At 49.5% G+C, this 23,323-nt stretch overlaps 1 protein-coding gene across 1 annotated transcript in view; it reads right to left on the bottom strand.

Annotated features, from left to right (window-relative positions):
• Window positions 1-10,969, bottom strand: part of AFAP1L2 (actin filament associated protein 1 like 2) — a 161,185-nt gene extending 150,216 nt beyond the window's left edge. Inside the window, exon 1 of the mRNA XM_088456091.1 lies at window positions 10,871-10,969. Within this exon, the coding sequence (XP_088312217.1) occupies window positions 10,871-10,886 (16 nt within the window). The 5' untranslated portion in view covers window positions 10,887-10,969. The remainder of the gene's footprint in view (window positions 1-10,870) is intronic.
• Between the last annotated feature and the right edge of the window lie 12,354 nt (window positions 10,970-23,323).

Genomic DNA, 23,323 nt, shown 5'->3' on the forward strand with positions numbered 1-23,323 from the left:
CGCCCCCCCTCCCTTCTCTCCCTCACAGCAGCATGCTGGGATGCAGTGGGAGACTGCTCGTGGCCTGTGGGGGGGGGAGCGATCACACTGATCGCGCCCCCCTGGCTTTGCGCCAGGCTGAGGGGCTCGCAGAGCCCCCCTCCCCAGCGAAGCGGCGCTGCAAAAGTGTGGTGGTTTTTTCTTTTCTTCTCAAGGGGGCGTGGTCACGCCCCCTCTGTACCACGGCACGACAGGGCTCTCTACGGCCCTGCATACGCATGCACAGAGCACAACCCCCCCCCCAAGTATATAAGGGCTACATAATAGGGGTAAGGTGCAGTCAGGGAGATTGTTATACTCTTCAGGGAGTCAGGGTGATTACTACTATTTCAGGGAGTCTCCCTGACAAACAGGGAGAGTTAGAAAGTCTGCATATAGGATAACACTCCCATGCTGTAAATTAGCCACAAGGGGCATACAGGAATAAATAAAAGATATACAACATATGTCAGTGAGATTGGATATAACATATAGGATAATACTCCCATACTGTAAATTAGGCCCATCTAACTCTTGCCCAACACTTGGTAGGCTACTTGGCATCTTTTGGCCCTTGGCATGACATGCAGCAATGACGATACCCCACAAGCGGTCTCGCCGACCACTTTCTCTTCCCTTTCCCTTTACGCTGTTAATTGAAACCACTGTTACTGCTGCAAATAGAAGCCACATGGGTTTTAATATGGCTGCAACCACCTGTGGTTTCTTTGGATAGAAGCCATTATGAGTTCACTGGATGCTTTCCATTGGCTCTCTCCACGCAAGTAGGGTCTCATCCAGCACGGGCCGAACGCTGCCCAACATCAAGGGAGGGATGAAAGGGTAGGAGAATTGTATTGGTGGGGTGGGAGACACGGGACTGTATGTTTTATACCCGACGTGTGACATGAGACTGGTATGAAGTGGGCGTGGGAGCTGCATCACTCAGCTGTATTTGGTGGGTATGATACAGATGGGCACAAAGCATTGCCGTTGAGCACAGGTGTGAGGGCGTTCATCTGGGAATAGCGCTGTACATGTTGGCATCAAGCTGTAATGTTGGGCACAGGACTGTAATAATGGGCAGAGGCGTACAGTAGCTAGAAGTTACTGATGCCCATAGCAGAGAGGGGCCTTTCTCCTGGTCCCACCATGTCACCTCCTGGATTATCATTTATATTTATGAGATAGTAAACCCTCACGAGCAGGACCCTCCTGCCTTATGTACGCTTCCTTCACTGCCAACACTGTCATCTCCTCTTGGCATTCTTATCGCAATCGGTGGAACTGAATCTGCCTGCTATGCCCATTAACTGGGTTCAGCCAGGGCTAGTTGCCTACAGCGACCTTGTGAAATGAAACGGCTACCATTTATAAATTGCTTTGTCCTGTTATGTGTGTACTGTACTTTGTATGCACTTTATGTCCTGTTGTGTTTGTACTGTACCTTTGTGTGCGCTTTGTAGAGCGCTGCGGACTCCCGGTAACAGCCTATACAGATTACCTAGTCACCAGGCCACCTATGCATACTGTATAAGCTGCTGGGGAAGGTTCCCAAGGTCCCTCTCTGGGAAACTGGTGCCTACATGCTAGAATGGCTAAGACGTAACAACATCTGGAGATGGCATTAATTATCAGGGCCAAGCTCCACATGGTTGAACCTTTACGGTGCTTGGTAAATGTCTCCATATTCACGTACTGTGAAGACAAGTTCTGTACTAAATGTATGTCTGCCGGCTCTGTCCCCTGCAGCGCTGAATGTGACTGCACCAGGTAATTATGGTGAGCAGGTAAAAAATAGATTTTAAATGACAGAGTAGACAGGAGAGACAGATTACGGGGTGGGCTCACTGTCCTCCGATCACCGTCCTCCATTCAGAGTATGATAGTGTCTGCCATGCTCTCTCTCTCTCTGCCAGGCGGGTAGTAACTACCAGCTCTTCCCTGTGACTGGCATCGTTGACCCGGGGACAATACTTACAGATTTCTATCATATTTATTTATTAACAGTTTCTTATATAGCGCAGCATATTCCGTTGCGCTTTACAATTGGAAACATTTATAGAACAAAACAGGATAATAACAGGCAGATATATAGGTAGGAAGGCCCTGCTCGCAAGCTTACAATCTATACATCTGACACTTCCTCTTCCCAACTGAGTAGTCAATACTGAGCGTGGTAACTATAGTGCCTGATTCATTACGGAACGTTATTGCAATTACGCACGCAGTCCCACTACAAAAATATGCTAATGAATGCTATCGCAATACCGTTGTCTCCTAACATAAGGACGCCCACTTTACCGTACACACATCATAATACTTTTTAAGGGGATGCAGTCAGGATACCCCAACACTTACATCCCGACATGGGACTAAAGATAGGCTTCGAAATCCCAACGCCTATCATTCCCCACTATGGAATCCCGACACCCGACATCCCGAACGAAGGTAAGCCGGGTGTCTTAGCGTATAGCCGCGGGTTGGGGGGGGGGGAGGGTTAGGTTTAGGGACCCCCGGGGGGACTTAGGGTTAGGCACCCCCCTGGGAGGGTTAGGTTTAGGGTGGGGGAGGGGGGGTTAGGTTTAGGCACTAACGGGAGGAGGTTAGGGTTAGGAACTAGGGGGGAGGTTAGTGTTAGGCACTAGGGGGGGCGGTTAGGGATAGGTACCCCTAAGGGAGGGTTAGTGGGGGGACTAGGGTACTTACCTTCAGCTGTCGGGATTTCGACCCGCTGGGCTGCCGCTGTCGGTATTTGATCCGGCGGCTAAACAGCCGTCAGCATTAGATACAGATTCCCTTTGCAAGTCTGCAAAATCATCGGTAACATCGGACACTTGCACAAGGTCTGGCCTTACTCAGAAATCGTTAACCTCATTGCACACAGTGAAAGCTCATGCTGCGTACGGCATCGCAGTAGCTAATTTATGCACGCCCCTGTAACTGGCACACCCCCAAACGCTCACTTCCCGTCAATCACTCTGTGATGGCTCTGCGTAGTCATAGTCATGTGCTGCTGCAACCACATTACCGTTTTTTTCAACCGTACAGGAACACCCGGCACATATCCAATACATTTCCGATGCAGCGCGTCTCACTTGCGGCTGCGCCTCTGTACATACAGTACACACAGTGTTCCACATGCGCCATATGAGTTTTTAGGGGTTTTTTCGCCCATGCACGGTAGCAGAAAATCGCTCTGCTCTGTGGCATTACGTGTGACTTGCAATCAGGTTGTGGTAGGCTGTCTACTTTCTATAATCGCAAGCCGGGAAGGGCTACCATATTATTCCGTCATGCGCTTCAATCAAGCACAATAAAAAATATGCATTATTTTATCTGCAGTTCTGATGATGAAAAACTCTGCGCACAGTCACATAGTATTTCTTGTGTGTGCGCGGTGCATATTAAGGGGCTAATTCTGGGCTGCACGCTGACGGGGACGCATATTTTTCAGGCATGCGAAGACTTAAAACATCGGCCACACTGCGTGCGGCATTGCCACTGCCTGCGACTCAGAATCGAGGCCCATAATTACTGATATTGCTTTTGGAATAGGACCAGTCCAAAAAGTGCTAAAATAGGGTTAATATTGGGCCCCTGAAGTCAGATGTAGAGAAAATGATAATCGTTCAGATCAGCCGATGAAAAGCGATTGTATGGACCTCAACGATAATCGCTAATAGCCTGAAAACGACTGATAAACGCTCTGGTTCGTTGGGTTAGATCAATAAATCTGTACAATTATCCCGACCGTCGTTCAGCCGATTCCACGCTGTGAATGGAGATTGTCTCTGTACATCTTGCAGTGTATGGAGGCGCTCCGATTATCTAATGACCTAATGACGTCTACAGCCTGACCTTGACCCCCGAACCTGTCAGCAGCATCACCACTCCGGGCTGCTCCTGTAGAGGAGATTTGTAAAGTTGGTAAGTATGGACTGAGGGCCCGATTCAGACCCTGTCGCAAACGCTGAGCACTCACAACCGGGTCGATGGTGGCCCAGAGCGCATGCGCACGACGAAGCCGGCTCCGTCTTGCGCATGCGCGAGACCCGGATAGCGACGGGCAATCCGTCGCTCCGGGTCTCGTACCAAAGGGGACATGCTGTCGATGTTGAGTGACAGCTCGCCCCCTTTGGTTGGCGGGCCGGGGGAGTGGCTGCCCAAACGGAGGCGTTCCCATGTGAACGCCTACCGTTTGGGGCCGGCCCCACTGACATCACAAGTGATGTCAGTGGAGAGATACCGGCTCTGTTAGAGCCGAAATCTCTCTGGGGCTTGCGGCAACGAGACCCTACCACAAGGGGCTCGTCGCAAGCCCGATGGTCGCGATGGTCTTGACCATCGCGACCATCTTCCTGGCCGCTCGCTATAGCTGTGGGTGGTCACCCACAGCTATGCGAGCGGCCAGGAGGCCGTTCTAAAAAAAAAAAAAAGACCATCCCTGATTCAGAGCGGGCGCTCTGTCAGAGCGACCGGCTCTGCTCAGGCCCTGAATACAGAGAAATTATATTTTTGATTTTCTCCAGCAAAACTGTTGGAGAAAATATATTTTTTTTAGTTTATAAAATAGTCCCTTTAATAGGAAACCCCAACTATTTGTGAGGACATTCGATTACTTCACGCTACGATATATTTTATGGGTCATTGTAAAGGGATCACATGCAGACATTAGGAGTCTAATTAAAGTTACATTTATAGGTCGTTCTGTAGCAAGATATTTGTACGTCACTCAGCTGCCTCAGAGATAATAGCCTGGAGCTGTAAGGACCAGTCTAAGGGAATTTGCAGTGTGACCCGGCTAGCCGGCTCCTGGGATTGCCAGTGGAACTGGATGCCATGGCGGCAGGTTTTAAAGTCTCTGGAAAAACCTGCTGTCCAGGTCTGGCATAGATAGATCTCCTCTAAGGCAGAATGCTAAACTGTCCGCAGACATTCTCAGCAGGTAGGATACAAGGAAGAGACGATCTGATTGTATCCAAATTCCTGCAGGTAACCTGCCAGGTGATAACCATCTCTTGTTCTCAGCCTTTCCCAGCCCTGGAATCAGTGAATTCCGGAAACGTAGATTAAATGCCAGATCCTGGTGTCAGCAATTCAAAGAGAACGAGAGCATACAGACATAACTGATGTGAGCATACAGACATACATCACATGATCACAGACACAGCTCACAGGCAGACATACATAGCATGCTAGAATACCAGGACCTGTACACGTTGCAGTTCCATCACCTACTGGTGGTTACTGGCAGCAAGAGTTGTGCGCAGACCCCCACGTTTTGGTTTTGGTTCTAAATCGTCATGTTTTGGATTTCTTTAAATATGGATAAAGCAGCTAAAATCATGTAATTTGAGCCGGTTTTTGTTCCCATAGTATTAAAATCTTCAATAATGGTCATTTCCGGTCAGTTTTGACCACCTAAGTGTTGAAATCACAACACTTAAATGCAATCCAATATATACGCGATTAGGTCAGAGTCCTGATCTTGGCGAGAAGACCCGTATCGGGACTCATGCTACTCGGAACACCAAAATGATCCGTGCCGGGACTTGGTTGGACTCACACAACATTTTGGCTGCGGTTGGTCTTCAGCAAAACCGATCCGCTTACCTCTACGAGCAGCATCACCTTTTTTTTTTTTTAATAAAATGTCTCCATGGCAACCATATAATGCACAATGACAATAATAAGACAGTAACAAAGTGATAAAAGGAGGACACATCTGTACACAGAGGCATAAGCCTCACTGTTACTATCACCCTCATTTCCTTAGCTTTGTTGCACAGTAACCCCCACACACTCACCTTGTCGAAATTGACCCCCCCCTCCTGTCTCACATTATGCCCCCCTCCACCACACTCTCCTCATGGGCCAGATGTACGAAGCTCTGAAAAGTGGTAAACCACCAGCCAATCAAAATCAAAATGCCGCAAGTCCCGCATATTTTGAATAGGGGGCGGGGCTAAATGACGCGATTCTCGTAGAATATCATTAGGCCCTGCTCACTACTCGCGGACCTGCCGATCCTCGAGAAAATTTTCCCCATTCTGTCCACTACACTGACCCCTCCAATGCTTAACACATCTGACACTGAGCCACTCTCCCCATGTCTCGCACTATGCTCCCCTCCACTACTCTCCCCGTGTCACATAGGAATTCCCCACCCACTCCCTGTACATCATATATGACCCCATAGGGTTAGGCAACACCGGGGGAAGGTTAGGGTTAGGCACCACCAGGGGGGAGGTTAGGGTTAGGCACCACCAGGGGGAGGTTAGGGTTGGGTACCACTGGGGGGGAGGATAGGGTTTGGCACCACCGGGGGGAGGATAGGGTTGGGCACCACCAGGGGAAGGTTAGGCACCACCGAGGGGGAGGTTAGGGTTAGGCACCACCAGGGGGAAGTTAGGGTTAGGTTTAGGCACCACCAGGGGGAGGTTAGGTTTAGGCACCACCAGGGGAAGGTTAGGCACCACCGAGGGGGAGGTTAGGGTTAGACACCACCAGGGGGAGGTTAGGGTTAGGTTTAGGCACCACCAGGGGGGAGGTTAGGGTTAGGCACCACCAGGGGAAGTTAGGGTTGGGCACCACCGGGGGGAGGTTAGGGTTAGGTTTAGGCACCACCAGGGGGAGGTTAGGTTTAGGCACCACCGAGGGGGAGGTTACAGTTAGACACCACCAGGGGGAGGTTAGGGTTAGGTTTAGGCACCACCAGGGGGGAGGTTAGGGTTAGGCACCACCAGGGGAAGGTTAGGGTTGGGCACCACCAGGGGGAGGATAGGGTTGGGCACCACCAGGGGAAGGTTAGGCACCACCGAGGGGGAGGTTAGGGTTAGGCACTACCAGGGGGAGGTTAGGGTTAGGTTTAGGCACCACCAGGGTGAGGTTAGGTTTAGGCACCACCAGGGGAAGGTTAGGCACCACCGAGGGGGAGGTTAGGGTTAGACACCACCAGGGGGAGGTTAGGGTTAGGTTTAGGCACCACCAGGGGGGAGGTTAGGGTTAGGCACTACCAGGGGAAGGTTAGTGTTAGGCACTAGGGGGGGAAGATTAGGGTTAGTTACCAAACAGGGAGGGTTAGGGTTGGGGGGAGTGAGTGGGGGAAGGGATAGCCTACTTATCGCCCCTGTCGGGATCTTCAGCCTTCGGGCCTCCAGCGCCGACATTCCTCCCATATCACACATGGCCCCTCTACACTGTACGCATATCATGTACATGACCCCTCCACACTCTCCCCATGTCGCAAATGACCCCTCCACATTCTCCCCATGTCACATGTGAACCCCACAACTCTCCCCATGTCACATATGACCCCTACACACACCCTCCATGGCATATTTGCCCCCCTTCACTGCATCTCCTTGCCTCATCTTACACCTCCCCTGCAAACACAGTGTACCCTTGTCACAAGAGCCCCCCCATATTGTCCCCTTGCCAAATATTACCCCTCACACCACATACTTGTCACATATGCCCACCACCATTCTCCCCATGTCATGTATGACTTCAGCTGGTAGGGTCATTAGGCTGAAATGTCTTACTTCCTCTCACAGAGTAGCACACCTCAGGTACATATGAAGTATACAGGTAGCGTGTATGGCACTACTTCCTCTCACAGAGCAGCACACCTCAGGTACACATGAAGTATACAGGTAGCGTGTATGGCACTACTTCCTCTCAGAGTAACAGAGCTCAGGTACACGAAGTATACAGGTAGCGTGTATGGCACTACTTCCTCTCACAGAGCAGCAGAGCTCAGGTACACATGAAGTATACAGGTAGTGTGTATGGCACTACTTCCTCTCACAGAGCAGCAGAGCGCAGGTACATATGAAGTATACAGGTAGCGTGTATGGCACTACTTCCTCTCACAGAGTAGCAGAGCTCAGGTACATATGAAGTATACAGGTAGCGTGTATGGCACTACTTCCTCTCACAGAGCAGCAAAGCTCAGGTACATATGAAGTATACAGGTAGCGTGTATAGCACTACTTCCTCTCACAGAGCAGCAGAGCTCAGGTACACATGAAGTATACAGGTAGCGTGTATAGCACTACTTCCTCTCACAGAGCAGCAGAGCTCAGATACATATGAAGTATACAGGTAGCGTGTATGGCACTACTTCCTCTCACAGAGCAGCACACCTCAGGTACATATGAAGTATACAGGTAGCGTGTATAGCACTACTTCCTCTCACAGAGCAGCAGAGCTCAGGTACATATGAAGTATACAGGTAGCGTGTATGGCACTACTTCCTCTCACAGAGCAGCAGAGCTCAGGTACATATGAAGTATACAGGTATCGTGTATGGCACTACTTCCTCTCACAGAGCAGCAGAGCTCAGGTACACGAAGTATACAGGTAGCGTGTATAGCACTACTTCCTCTCACAGAGCAGCAGAGCTCAGGTACATATGAAGTATACAGGTAGCGTGTATGGCACTACTTCCTCTCACAGAGCAGCAGAGCTCAGGTACACGAAGTATACAGGTAGCGTGTATGGCACTACTTCCTCTCACAGAGCAGCAGAGCTCAGGTACATATGAAGTATACAGGTAGCGTGTATGGCACTACTTCCTCTCACAGAGCAGCAGAGCTCAGGTACACGAAGTATACAGGTAGCGTGTATAGCACTACTTCCTCTCACAGAGCAGCAGAGCTCAGGTACATATGAAGTATACAGGTAGCGTGTATGGCACTATTTCCTCTCACAGAGCAGCAGAGCTCAGGTACATATGAAGTATACAGGTAGTGTGTATGGCACTACTTCCTCTCACAGGAGTAGCACACCTCAGGTACACATGAAGTATACAGGTAGCGTGTATGGCACTACTTCCTCTCACAGAGTAGCAGAGCTCAGGTACATATGAAGTATACAGGCAGCGTGTATGGCACTACTTCCTCTCACAGAGCAGCAGAGCTCAGGTACACATGAAGTATACAGGTAGCGTGTATGGCACTACTTCCTCTCACAGAGCAGCAGAGCTCAGGTACACGAAGTATACAGGCAGCGTGTATGGCACTACTTCCTCTCACAGAGCAGCAGAGCTCAGGTACATATGAAGTATACAGGCAGCGTGTATGGCACTACTTCCTCTCACAGAGCAGCAGAGCTCAGGTACACATGAAGTACACAGGTAGCGTGTATGGCACTACTTCCTCTCACAGGAGTAGCACACCTCAGGTACACATGAAGTATACAGGTAGCGTGTATGGCACTACTTCCTCTCACAGAGCAGCAGAGCTCAGGTACATATGAAGTATACAGGCAGCGTGTATGGCACTACTTCCTCTCACAGAGCAGCAGAGCTCAGGTACACATGAAGTATACAGGTAGCGTGTATGGCACTACTTCCTCTCACAGAGCAGCAGAGCTCAGGTACACGAAGTATACAGGCAGCGTGTATGGCACTACTTCCTCTCACAGAGCAGCAGAGCTCAGGTACATATGAAGTATACAGGCAGCGTGTATGGCACTACTTCCTCTCACAGAGCAGCAGAGCTCAGGTACACATGAAGTATACAGGTAGCGTGTATGGCACTACTTCCTCTCACAGGAGTAGCACACCTCAGGTACACATGAAGTATACAGGTAGCGTGTATGGCACTACTTCCTCTCACAGAGCAGCAGAGCTCAGGTACACATGAAGTATACAGGTAGCGTGTATGGCACTACTTCCTCTCACAGGTGTAGCACACCTCAGGTACACATGAAGTATACAGGTAGCGTGTATGGCACTACTTCCTCTCACAGAGCAGCAGAGCTCAGGTACACATGAAGTATACAGGTAGTGTGTATGGCACTGACATGAGCGTGTTACGCACACGGATCACTCTTACTGCTGAATACATCGTATTAGGAATGTCAGAAATCCCTCTAGAGTCTCATCAGATTTTCCTTTTCTCTCTGAGCGTTTCCTGACTTTCCAACTTTATCTGACCTGAGCAGCTCAGCATAGCTACAGTGACTTAACACGCGTGTTCCCTCCTAATACCTACCAATGTAACGTGTGTAATGTAAGAGTTAATGTGATAACTGATCCCTACTCTGAATAAATTCACTTGCCGCCAGCCATGGAACGGTTAAACCCACTCACTGGGGTATACTGGGAGCACTATATACTGAGTCACTATATCAGAAGACAAAAGAAATGCCATTCACATCGCAGGGTGACCACAAAGCCCAGCTCGCCTGCCCTGTAACAATTAGCCTGCACTCACCTGGGTCTGGTACCAGCACCTACCCCAGTCTATAGAGCACTTATACAGTACAACACATGGCAGCCGGTGATTATAACGATTATACCACACATTATACCATACCCGTCATGCTTACACTGGTTACAACTGCGGCATGTATGATGTACAGTATGTATGTATGATGTACAGTATGTATATATGATGTACAGTATGTATATATGAGAACAATTGTCAGTATCACATAAAACACACAAAAAGATGATTCTGAGGACAAACTAACGGTAATATCTATGTGACATCTGTACTACATGGCTATTATATGACTGTTATATGTGTTAGTCTGTTCTATAGAGACATGATGTACAACCAAACATGATACAGTACATTATATTGGGTGACATTGATGAAAAGATATCTCATTATTGTGCATAATATACACACACACATTATATATATACACTTGTATCAGCTCTAGTCCATACGTAATTCTTCAGGTGAATACTGCCATATGATGTATATACTCCTGTGCCTATATACAGTATACAGAGCTGCCATAGGTGTTACATTGCAGTTGTACCCAAGCAGTTCAGTTGTATAGGGGCAGCATGTCACATATATGCATCTCAGCTGACACTACAGTCCGGTACCTCTATAGTTCTCCATCTCCCCGGCCAGGATCCTCTTTCCCTGCAGCTCCCAGGCTTCGGAGATTATAATCCCAGAGATGTGCAGAGCTCCCCGGCACTGGGCTGTGTAGCTGTGTGTGGGGCTCTGAGGCTTCCTCCAGCCCCTCCCTGTGAGCTCACAGACATCAGCCTGGGAACTTCTCAGCCCCCTGTGTCCCCAACTCTGAGAGCAGAACTACCAGTAGCCCTGATCCATATACATTAACCATTCATTGCCCAGGAAGTACCAGTAGCCCTGACCCAAATACATTAACCCTTCATTGCCCAGGAAGTACCAGTAGCCCTGACCCAAATACATTAACCCTTCATTGCCCAGTACCAATAGCCCTGACCCTTATACATTAACCCTTCATTGCCCTGGAGGTACCAATAGCCCTGACCCATATACATTAACCCTTCAATGCCCAGGAAGTACCAGTCGCCCTGACCCAAATACATTAACCCTTCATTGCCCAGTACCAATAGCCCTGACCCATATACATTAACCCTTCATTGCCCAGGAGGTACCAATAGCCCTGACCCATATACATTAAGCCTTCATTGCCCAGGAAGTACCAGTAGCCCTGACCCATATACATTAACCCTTCACTGCCCAGGAAGTACCAGTTGCCCTGACCCAAATACATTAACCCTTCATTGTCCAGGAAGTACCAGTAGCTCTGACCCAAATACATTAACCCTTCCTTGCCCAGTAGCCCTGATCCATATACATTAACCCTTCATTGCCCAGGAGGTACCAATAGCCCTGACCCATATACATTAACCCTTCATTGCCCAGGAAGTACCAGTAGCCCTGACCCAAATACATTAACCCTTCATTGCCCAGGAAGTACCAATAGCCCTGACCTATATACATTAACCCTTCATTGCCCAGTACCAATAGCCCTGACCCATATACATTAACCCTTCATTGCCCAGGAAGTACCAGTAGCCCTTACCCAAATACATTAACCCTTCATTGCCCAGGAAGTACCAATAGCCCTGACCTATATACATTAACCCTTCATTGCCCAGGAAGTACCAGTAGCCCTGACCCATATACATTAACCCTTCACTGCCCAGGAAGTACCAGTAGCCCTGACCCATACACATTAACCCTTCGTTGCCCAGGAAGTACCAGTAGCCTTGACCCATAAACATTAACCCTTCATTGCCCAGTACCAATAGCCCTGATCCATATACATTAACCCTTCATTGCCCAGGAGGTACCAATAGCCCTGACCCCTATACGTTAACCCTTCATTGCCCAGGAAGTACCAGTAAGTATCCCTGACCCATATACATTAACCCTTCATTGCCCAGGAAGTACCAATAGCCCTGACCCATATACAGTAACCCTTCATTGCCCAGGAAGTAGCAGTAGCCCTGACCCATAACCCTTCATTCCCCAGGGGTACCAGTAGCCCTGACCTACACTGTACATAAATTCTTTAATGCCCAGGAAGTAGAAGTAGCCCTGATCCATATACATTAACCCTTAATGGCCCAGAAAATACCAGTAGCCCTGGCCAATATACATTAACCCTTCATTGTCCAGGAATTACCAGTAGCTCTGACCCATATACATTAACACTTCATTGTCCAGTAATTACGAGTAACCCTGTCCCATATACATTAACCCTACATTGTCCAGAAAGTACCAGCACTATATACTGTACCATAACCCCTCATCCTCTAGGAATTACCTGTAGCCCTGACCCCTTTACATTATCCCCTAACCTCCATAAATTGCCAGTAATACTGCACAATATACATAAAACCCCTCAACCTTCCGGAAATATTGGTAGCCCTGACCCATATACAGTAACTCCTCACCTGACTGGAAGTACCAGTACCCAATCTATATACATTTACCCCACACCATTCAGGAATTATCAGTGAAGCTGCATACACAGTCACACACAACGATTTTGTGAACGATTTTCTGTCAGATTTTTTTAAAGTGTAATGAACGATTTTTTTGAACTGCAAACGATTTTTGTATATTCCCTTAATGAAAATCGTTCAGTTGGTCAGTCTGACTGAACTACAAACGTGAACGCGCATGAACGATAATCATTCATCGTTTGACTCAGAAAGTGAATGATTTTGTCAAATGACCCTGCCCTTTAAGGTACGTACACACTAGACGATATGCTCCCTGAGCGATATCGTCTAGTGTGTCCCCGGCAGGCTGTGCTCAATGTCGTTCATGACATTGAGCACAGCCGCTGAACGATATCATTAGCGATATCGTTCAGCGCCGGGCTCTCTCACCCATTCCCTGACATGCAGCAACCTGACGAGGTCGTCAGGTTGGCCTGCATGTCAGCCCGATGAACGAGGATGACGAACGACCCGCGGGAACGCGCGTCGTCGTCATCGTTCATCTTTTTTGTGTTAAAAATGGACGATAAAGTGGACGACTGAACGATAACGATATCGTTATCGTTCAGTCGTCCACTTTAATCGCCCAGTGTGTACGCACCATTATACATTATCCCCTCACCCTCCAGGATTTGTCAGTTAAACACTACACAATATACATACAGTAAAACCCCTCAACCTTCAGGAAATACTGGCAATCCTGACCCATATACTGTACATTAACTCCTCACTTGTCAGGAAATACCAGTACCCCAGCTATATGTATAACCCCACATCATCCAGGAATTATCTGTAACCCTGCCCTACAGTAAATACATTAACCCCTTAGCCTACAGGATTACCAGCAACACTGCACTACATTAACCACTCGCCTCCATCAATTACAATTACCCCTGCATCTTATATATTAACCCCTGATTGACCAGGAACAACCAGTTCCCCTGCATTTTTATAATTACTTTCACCATTCGGGGATACCCAGTATCCTTGCACTATAAACATTAACCCATTGCCTGCTGAAAATTACCAGTAACCCTTCATATTATATATTAACCATTCACCCTCCAGGAATAAACAATACAATATACCAGAGGTTCACAAACTACGCCATTACAGTCCAAGTTTTAAGGATATTCATGTTTGAGCCCAGGTGACTTAATTAGTACCAGTCAATTTGATTTAACCATCTGGACTTAAACATGGATATTCTTAAAACCTGGATTGTAATGGCGGAGTTTGGAAAGCTCTGCTATATACATTAAATCTTCACCTTCCAGAAATTAATAATACTCCTGTATATTACATATTTACCCTTCACCCTCCATGAATTACCAGTTCTTCTGACCCATATAGATGAACCCCTCACCCTCCTAGAATAACCAATATCCCTGCATTTTAAATATTAACCCATTGTCCAGGAATTACCAATATCTCTGACACATATAGATAAATCCCTTAGGCGTTACCAGTAGCCCTGACCAACAGTGGCGTAACTAGGATATTTGGAGCCCAGGGCAAATTTTAAAAGGGAGCCCCCCCCTCAACATACCGAGAGGTGCGCGGGGGGGGGGGGGGAATGGGCGTGGTCACTTAAAAATGGGGTGTGTCAACATGACACACCCCTTTATTTTCACGCTGAACATTCCTATCCATATGCACCTTAACCCCGGTAGTACCCCTTATACAGTACCCCCAGTATGCAGTTGTGGTCCCTCTTATGCAGGCCCATAGTAGTGCCCCTTATACAGTATCCCCAGTAGTGGTCCCCCTTATACAGCCCCCAATTAGTTCCCCTTACTCAGTACCCCCAGTAGTGGCCCCCCCAAATGCAGTGCCCCACGTAGTGTTCCCCCTTATGCAGTGCCCCCAGTAGCAGTCCCCATAATGCAGTGTGCCCAGTAGCGGTATCCCCTTATGCAGTGCCCTTTATATGGTGCCCCCAGTAGTAGTCCCCCCCCTATGCAGTGCCCTTTATATAGCGCCCCCAGCAGTAGTCCCCCCCATGCAGTTTTCCCAGTAGTGGTCCCCTTATGCAGGCACCCTGTAGTGATCCCCCCTATCCAATGCCCCCTGTAGTGGCCCTTCCTATTATTGCCCCCAGTAGTGGTCCCCCGAGTGCAGTGCCTCTAGTAGTAGGCCCCTTTTATAATGCCCCCAGTGGTAGTTCCCCACCAAGTAGTAGTCCCCAGTAGAGTAGCCCCCCCCCAGTAGAGGTTCTCCCAATGGCGCCCCCAGTAGTAGCCACCCCTCCCCCAGTAGAGGTCCCCCAGTAGTAGCCCCCCCCCATTGTGCAGATAGGTTAAAAAATAAATATATATATATATATATATATATATATATAAAAATATACTTACCTGAATCTCTGCTCCTGGTCCTGGTCGCGACGCCGCTCCTGCCCGCGCTGGCGCGCTCAGCATTATGGGACAGACGTCATGACGTCAGTCCCATTACCCACTGCAGGAGCCGGACGGAAGTCCGGCTCTTGCAGTGGGTGCTGCAGCAGTCAATGAGAGTCTATCTGACTCTCATTGGCTGCTGTTCAACACACGCATCGCCGCCAGCGCTGGGCCCAGGGCACGCACCCCGCTCGCCCTGCCCTAGTTACGCCACTGCTGACCAATCTACATTAATGCCAGGGTTTACCAAACTCATCAAAGCACCCTAAAAGTCCAGGTTTTAAGAATATCTATACTTGAGCACAGATGGTTAAATCAAAGTGACGGAGGTTCTAAATAAGTACTAAATAAGCATGATGTTCCCAAACACGGTCGTCAAGGCTCACCAACAGGTCAGGTTTTAGAGATATCCATGGTTGAGCACAGGTGACTTAATTAGTCCCTCAGTCAATCTGATTTACCCACCTGTGCTCAACATGAAATATCTAAAACCTGACCTGTTGGGGAGCCTTGAGGACCGTGTTTGGGAACCTCTGATGTATAGCCTTAAAAACTGAATGGCAAGTGCAGTGGTCCTCAGGACCCCACACAGGTCATGTTTCCCAGGTCACCCAGTAGGCGCACAGGTGTAGTCATTACTCACTGACACATTTTAAAAGAGCCACATGAGGAGCTAGTTATTTCACTTGTGATTCTGTGAGGAGACCTGGAAAAACATGCACTGTTTGTCATCCTGAGGACCGAGTTTGAACTCCTGTGTATTAACCCATCATCCTACAAGAACAGACTCTCCAACATGATCCCTTCCTCCGGGTACACGATTCTCAGCTCCTGGACTTCCCACATAATTTACAATTGCAGTCACCTGTGTTGAACTACTAAATTAATAAGAAGAAGGTTTTTATCATAGGCAAGGTGACTGCAATGGTACATTAAATGGGAAGTCCAGGAGCAGAGCGTCGTGTACCATATGGAAGGGGTCATGTTGGATGGTGAGTAAATGGGAAGTCCAGGAGCAGAGCGTCGTGTACCAGGTGGAAGGGGTCATGTTGGAGGACTTGTAAATGGGAAGTCCAGGAGCAGAGCGTCGTGTACCAGGTGGAAGGGGTCATGTTGGAGGACTTGTAAATGGGAAGTCCAGGAGCAGAGCGTCGTGTACCAGGTGGAAGGGGTCATGTTGGAGGGTGTGTAAATGGGAAGTCCATGAGCAGAGCGTCGTGTACCAGGTGGAAGGGGTCATGTTGGAGGGTGTGTAAATGGGAAGTCCAGGAGCAGAGTGTCGTGTACCAGGTGGAAGGGGTCATGTTGGAGGGTGTGTAAATGGGAAGTCCATGAGCAGAGCGTCGTGTACCAGGTGGAAGGGGTCATGTTGGATGGTGAGTAAATGGGAAGTCCAGGAGCAGAGCGTCGTGTACCAGGTGGAAGGGGTCATGTTGGAGGACTTGTAAATGGGAAGTCCAGGAGCAGAGCGTCGTGTACCAGGTGGAAGGGGTCATGTTGGAAGGTGTGTAAATGGGAAGTCCAGGAGCAGAGTGTCATGTACCAGGTGGAAGGGGTCATGTTGGAGGGTGTGTAAATGGGAAGTCCAGAAGCAGAGAGTCGTGTACAAGGTGGAAGGGGTCATGTTGGAGGGTGTGTAAATGGAAAGTCCAGGAGCAGAGTGTCGTGTTCCAGGTGGAAGGGGTCATGTTGGAGGGTGTGTAAATGGGAAGTCCAGAAGCAGAGAGTCGTGTACCAGGTGGAAGGGGTCATGTTGGAGGGTGTGTAAATGGGAAGTCCAGGAGCAGAGCATTGTGTACCTGTTGGAAGGGATCATGTAGGAGGGTGTGTAAATGGGAAGTCCAGGAGCAGAGTGTCGTGTACCTGGTGGAAGGGGTCATGTTGGAGGGTATGTAAGTGGGAAGTCCAGGAGCAGAGCATTGTGTACCTGGTGGAATGGGTCATGTTGGAGGGTGTGTAAATGGGAAGTCCAGGAGCAGAGAGTCGTGTACCAGGTGGAAGGGGTCATGCTGGAGGGTGTGTAAATGGGAAGTCCAGGAGCAGAGCATTGTGTACCTGTTGGAAGGGATCATGTTGGAGGGTGTGTAAATGGGAAGTCCAGGAGCAGAGTGTCGTGTACCTGGTGGAAGGGGTCATGTTGGAGGGTATGTAAATGGGAAGTCCAGGAGCAGAGCATTGTGTACCTGTTGGAAGGGGTCATGTTGGAGGGTGTGTAAATGGGAAGTCCAGGAGCAGAGCATCGTGTACCTGGTGGAAGGGGTCATATTGGAGGGTGTGTAAATGGGAAGTCCAGGAGCAGAGCATCGTGTACCTGGTGGAAGGGGTCATGTTGGAGGGTGTGTAAATGGGAAGTCCAGGAGCAGAGCATCGTGTACCTGGTGGAAGGGGTCATGTTGGAGGGTGTGTAAATGGGAAGTCCAGGAGCAGAGCATTGTGTACCTGTTGGAAGGGGTCATGTTGGAGGTTGTGTAAATGGAAAGTCCAGGAGCAGAGCGTCGTGTACCTGGTGCAAGGGGTCATGTTGGATGGTCTGCGGGAGGTGACAGTAACTCTGACCCATATACATTAAACGTCACCCTCCAGAAATGATCAATATCCCTGCACCATACACATTAACCCTTCACCCTTTTTTGTGAACTGCCAGTGACACTGTATTATGGGTGGGATGTACTAAGCCTCTCTTCGGGTACATGACATGGTTGATTACTGCGGTATATACCTAGAAATGTAATTTACATCACAATGGACAGTTCTTCCGATAAGATCTGTCCTTTGCGATGCCTCCGGACAGAGGGATTTCCAGGTTTAATATCCAGAAGTATTTACACAGGATGCCTCCTGCTGCGGCATCAACATATTATTACACAGCGGCTGCATACAATGGTGTAGTTACTGTGCAATAGCCTGCAACTCTGCCCCTTATACACAACCATACAGCCTGCAGGGGGCGCTGCCTTCCTGTGGGCTCATAGCCGATAAATCATTAGGATTAGATTGAATTTGTATATGATCTTCCTGACAGAGAGCTCAAAGACTGCGCCGCATCGGCGGATGGGCCGGATATAACAGCGTAAAACTGACCGATGATCCCTACAGAATTGTGGGAACACTTCTGAACAACTGCTATCAAAATACAACCAAATATACTGTGTACCAGTAACTAACTCACCGGTGGTCCATCATCCTTACCTGTACGATTATGACACAGCTGTCTGCGTTCTCTTATGTCCCCGTTTGTTTCTGTTTATAACCTGTAGGTGGCGCCACAGTCATTTATATGCATGTGAATTACATATTCGTTGTAGTCCCCGAAGGCGCAGAGTCTAAGGGCCTGATTCAGAGATGGACGCCGCTGCGTTCGCTCTTGCATCTATTGCTGGAGTCGCGGCTGCGACTATATGGAATGTTAGTATCAGCTCTTCCGCCGGTGTACAAACCTGCGCCTGGATGTGCAAGGGCTGAGATGCCCACTTTCTGCATCTCTGCCCACTGTAGTGCCGCCAATTATTTAGATACCGCCATCGGCACACCATCGACACCCCCCCCAAAACTTCCATAACACATCCATGAGACTGACTTCTTTTGCGTTCATTGCTGGCCACCTCCCGGTCAGCCCCGTAACAAGGTTTCAGAGCACCCTGTGCCGCTGCCGCCCTTCCTCCTGAACGCATGCCGTAACAAGACTGCGCCCCAGGTCAGTGCCATGACCGAGGCTGAGCACACTGGCCGGAGCATACTAAATGCGCTCCTAGCACCTGTACAGGGTGCATAGCCGGGACATCTGAGGATGCTCCTTCCGGGAACTGCAGCACCGATACTGGCTGCAGGGCACCGTTCTACCGACTGCATCCAGTTAAATTAACTTATACACCCTATTAATACTAATGTGTGCTCCTTCCATTGCGCTTTGATGAGGATAAGCAGTCACCAGGGGTGTAATTAGAGAGGAGGGGGCCCGTGTTCCCTAACCGCCTGGGGCCTCTTCCTCTCTATCCAGTGGCCGCGGCACACTGACTGGTTCAGTAGACTCCGGGCACTGGTCTGTGCCCAGAGTCTATTACGCATGCGCAGTACACCGGAGAAAATGGCGCGGCAGCCATTTTCCCAGCGATTTTCCTACTGCGCATGTGCAGAACGCAGAGAAAATGGCCTCCGTGGCCATTTTCCAGGCATTCTGTGTAGCGCCTCTCCAGCCAATGTGGGTCTTCGGCGAGGTAAGTATGGATGCAGGGTGTGCGGTCTGGGCCCCCCTGGACCCAGGGGCCTGTGTGCACCGCACACCTTGCACCCATTATAGATACGCCCCTGGGGGTCACTGACTTAGGAGACCCTTTAGCACTCACTATGGGGGTCATTCAGACCCGCTCGCGAGCAGCAGTATGCTCGCAAGCAGGTCGATGTTCCCCACTGCGCATGCGCACGACAGAGGGAGCTCCGTCGTGCGCATGCACGAGACCCGGGGAGCGACGGGCTTGCCATCGCTCCGGGTCTCGCACCAAAGGGGGCATGCTGTCGATGTTGATTGACAGCATGCCCCCTTTGGTGGGCGTGCCTGCCAGATGGAGGCGTTCCCATGGTGGTGAATAGCAGGACAGACTTACCTGCTTCCAGCTGGGCAGGTCCTCCGTCATCTCCCTCCGGCGCTCTGATGTGTCCTCTGGCTCCGTCTACCAGCAGAACACAATAAAGTTTAGAAAAAAAAAAAATTTTTTTTCTAAACTGCACTGTGTGCTGCTGGGAGACCACATGACAGACCAGCATGACGGAGCCGGAGGCGCTGCAGCGGGCAGAAAAGTGCGGGACGGGGGGAGGTGAGCGGAGGGGGTAGGGGGGTTTGGGGGGGCGCACACAAACTTACGGCAGCTGTAAGTAGGGCTGCACATATGCTGGGTTTACGATTGTAACAGCGCATGCGCAGCACTGATTACAGCTGCGATAAGTTAGAGCAGAGAGGGAAAAGTATCTATTTCCCGAAAAGCTGTCATCGCAAAAATGACAGCTTTTCGGAATAGATAGTTATGGAGAGGTGGAATGATGAATCCTCCGGTAATTAGGTAGAACTCCATGCCAGTTCTAAACCTAATTACCTCCCTCGATATTTTAGGTATGATGAACAGGCCCCAAAGTCTCTTAACACTGCTTAGTAAATAGACCCCTGTAAGGCTTAGTCCCAGCAATGGGGACCCAGCGACAGGCTTTCCCAGCTGCAGTGATGCCTTCCGGGCATTGCAGAGTCCCCTCCAGGTGAATGCGCATGACACAAACGCCAGTACAGTGTGGAGAATGCTGCAGACCAGGGGGACATCACTGGATAATCCTACACTCCAGAAAGTCGCGGAAGGCCCACAATTTTTCGGGTAGCTGCCCGCACCCCTGGAAGCATATGCAGGTCTCCCGAATCCCACCCAGTTCCTAATGAAGTGGGCAGGATGGGAAAATTTTGGGGGGTAATTTGCAGGTCCGTAGGAAGAGGGTGGGGCGAAATGATGCGACATGCACCGTTTGGCCTCGCCCACCTCATCGCAGACCCGCGAATCTCTGACTTTTCAGGAAAAGGGGCTTAGCTTAATGACATCTATAGTCCGGCCCCCAGCCCAACCCCCTGAACCCGGCCAGCAGCATCTCCTCTCCTAGCTGCTCTCAGAGAGTAGTTTACTAAAGTCAGTAAGTATGCACTGGACCTAGTGGAGAGGGTACGTAATGTTACCATCGCCATATTGGTTAGTATCACTGCGATAGTAAAATAAATATGTCGCTGGTAGTAACAATCATTGTTAAATGGGTTCCTTAGATATAAGGATTCCAGAGACATCAGATTTAAGGCCTGATTATGAGTGGGATACAGTCATGTGCGCGTCTGCGTCTTTTGGCGGTCGCCTATCTGCAACCTTACGCAAATACCGATACAATGCCCTTCCCCGGGGTACATCCCTGTGTCAGAATGTGCATCTATACACGCTGTATTACCCCCTGGTGCCTCCTTCTACGCCACTATCAGCCACCGCCCTATGGCACGGGCAGTTTCTCCATCCGCGTGTGAATAAAAGCTCCACTGCGCCCGACATCGACAGCGCGTGTGGCTCTGAAACATTCCCGGTCTCATTCCATGTATTGATGCGCGGAGTATAATAATGGAGATCACGGACATTGTAGCTACGGGAGATTCAGAGATGGGCGCTACTGTCACCGTAGCTGCAAATCTGTAACGCTGCGGCTTTGCGATAATATGCAAATGTTGCAGCTGCTGGCATTTGTATTTATTCGCTCACCGGCTGCATCACAAATGCAAGTGGCTGCGTACAGTGACGCAGCATCGGCCGTAGATCAGTCGATAATCGTCTTTCTGGGCAAGCCTATGATCGTGCGGGATGGATGCGGGAACCGAAACGCCAGAGCCATTTTTACTGTGTACAGGATAGTCGCAGGCAGAGACAAAACAGAAAACGGTCACGACATGCCTGCGTTGGAGCCCCTTTTGTTGCCACCCACAAACGGTCCCCGTGTATCACTTTGAATAAATCCTCACCGAGAACGAAATGAAACGACACATGCGCAGCGCGACTCACACACATGTGCAGGTCACCGATAGTCGCTCTCATCAGCGTCCACCTCTGAATTAGGCCATAAATTCGGGAATAGACACTTGTCCCCAGGATACGTAATATAATAAGAGAAACATCAGACAGAAATAACTTTAATATGATTCTCAGACAGGGCTGATATTCTGCCTTATGGCGGCATTGCCCCCTGAACATGTAGCGTCACGAAGAAGAGGGGGGCACCAGCACAAGAATGTAGAGAGTCTTTAAAGCACTCGGGGTGGAGGTGGGGGGCGCTGCCATTCTATGCACCCTGCAATCCAAATGCTGCTCCTTACGCCCTGCGCCCTGGACGGTGGTCGCACCACTCGTCCATCCCTGGTTACAACCCTGGTCTCAACCACTAACACATGGAAACTACAAGAGGAGATCAACACCCATCAAGTGCGATGAAACCTTATTGTTTGTGTTGAATTGATGAACTGATGGTGTCACAAAGTGCCTGCTGTTTATTAATTCTACATCCCAGCTGAATTCTGATTCTACATCCCAGCTGAATTCTGATTCTACATCCCAGCTGAATTCTGAGCCCCGGCTCCCAAGTAGGCTCAGCTCACTGTAAGCATCATACTATTTCCAGCAAAGAGATCAAGGTTAAGAAACGTCACTCACCCTTTAGTTGTCCTTATGCATACATGCCTACCCTCCCGGTTTTCGCGGGAGTCTCCCGATTTTTCGGGTAACCCCCCGGACTTCTCCCGCATTCTGCCTACTTCCTAGTGAAGTGGGCAAAATGGGAAGAATTTCTGCGGCGATCGCGGGTCCCCGTGCAGGGGGCAGGGCTTAAAGACGCGATTATTCATGACTCATCATTTAGCACCACACGCTATTTAAATTTAATCCAATCGCGGCAGTTTGCCGCTAAGGGGGTGTGGCTTAATGACGCAAACCGTCAGGCCCTGCCCCCATTACAGCCCACCTGCTTCTCCTCTCCAGGCTTCTCCCAGGGAGGAGAAGCAAAAGGTAGGTAACTAAGGGGCCTATTCATCATACCTTAAAATTCGATGGAGGTAATTAGGTTTAGAACTCGCATAGAGTTCTACCTAATTACCGGAGGATTCATCATTCCTCCTCTCCATAACTATCTATTCCGAAAAGCTGTCATTTTTGCGATGACAGTTTTTCGGGAAATAGATACTTTTCCCTCTCTACACTAAGGACCTGATTCAGAGCCGCTCGTAAGCGGCCGCTCGTTCGCTCCGAGCGATGTCCGCACAACTGCGCATGCGTATGGGTCGTAATGCGCATGCGCCAACCAGTCATTGCGGTCGGAAATCGAGCGCTCGCAAAATAGCGAGTGCCTGCTAATTTGAGTGACAGGATGAGGCGTTTGTGGGTGGTAACAGGGGAAGGTGCTTGAAAACGGGGAGTGGAGATCCGAACGCAGGCGTGCCAAGGGTGTGCATAATTAACAAAGCAGCGTCATCGACCACGTCACTTGGTTGTTTCTTAGCCTGAACTGATCGCATGATTGCGGTAGGAAAATCCTACCACAAGCACTGCGAGCAGTTCAGACGCCTTTCGATGTACTCGATTAATCAAATAAATAGCGG

This window comes from Taudactylus pleione, unplaced genomic scaffold (genome assembly GCF_031769625.1).
Source record: "Taudactylus pleione unplaced genomic scaffold, aTauple2 ptg000685l, whole genome shotgun sequence".
Lineage (NCBI taxonomy): Eukaryota > Metazoa > Chordata > Amphibia > Anura > Myobatrachidae > Taudactylus > Taudactylus pleione.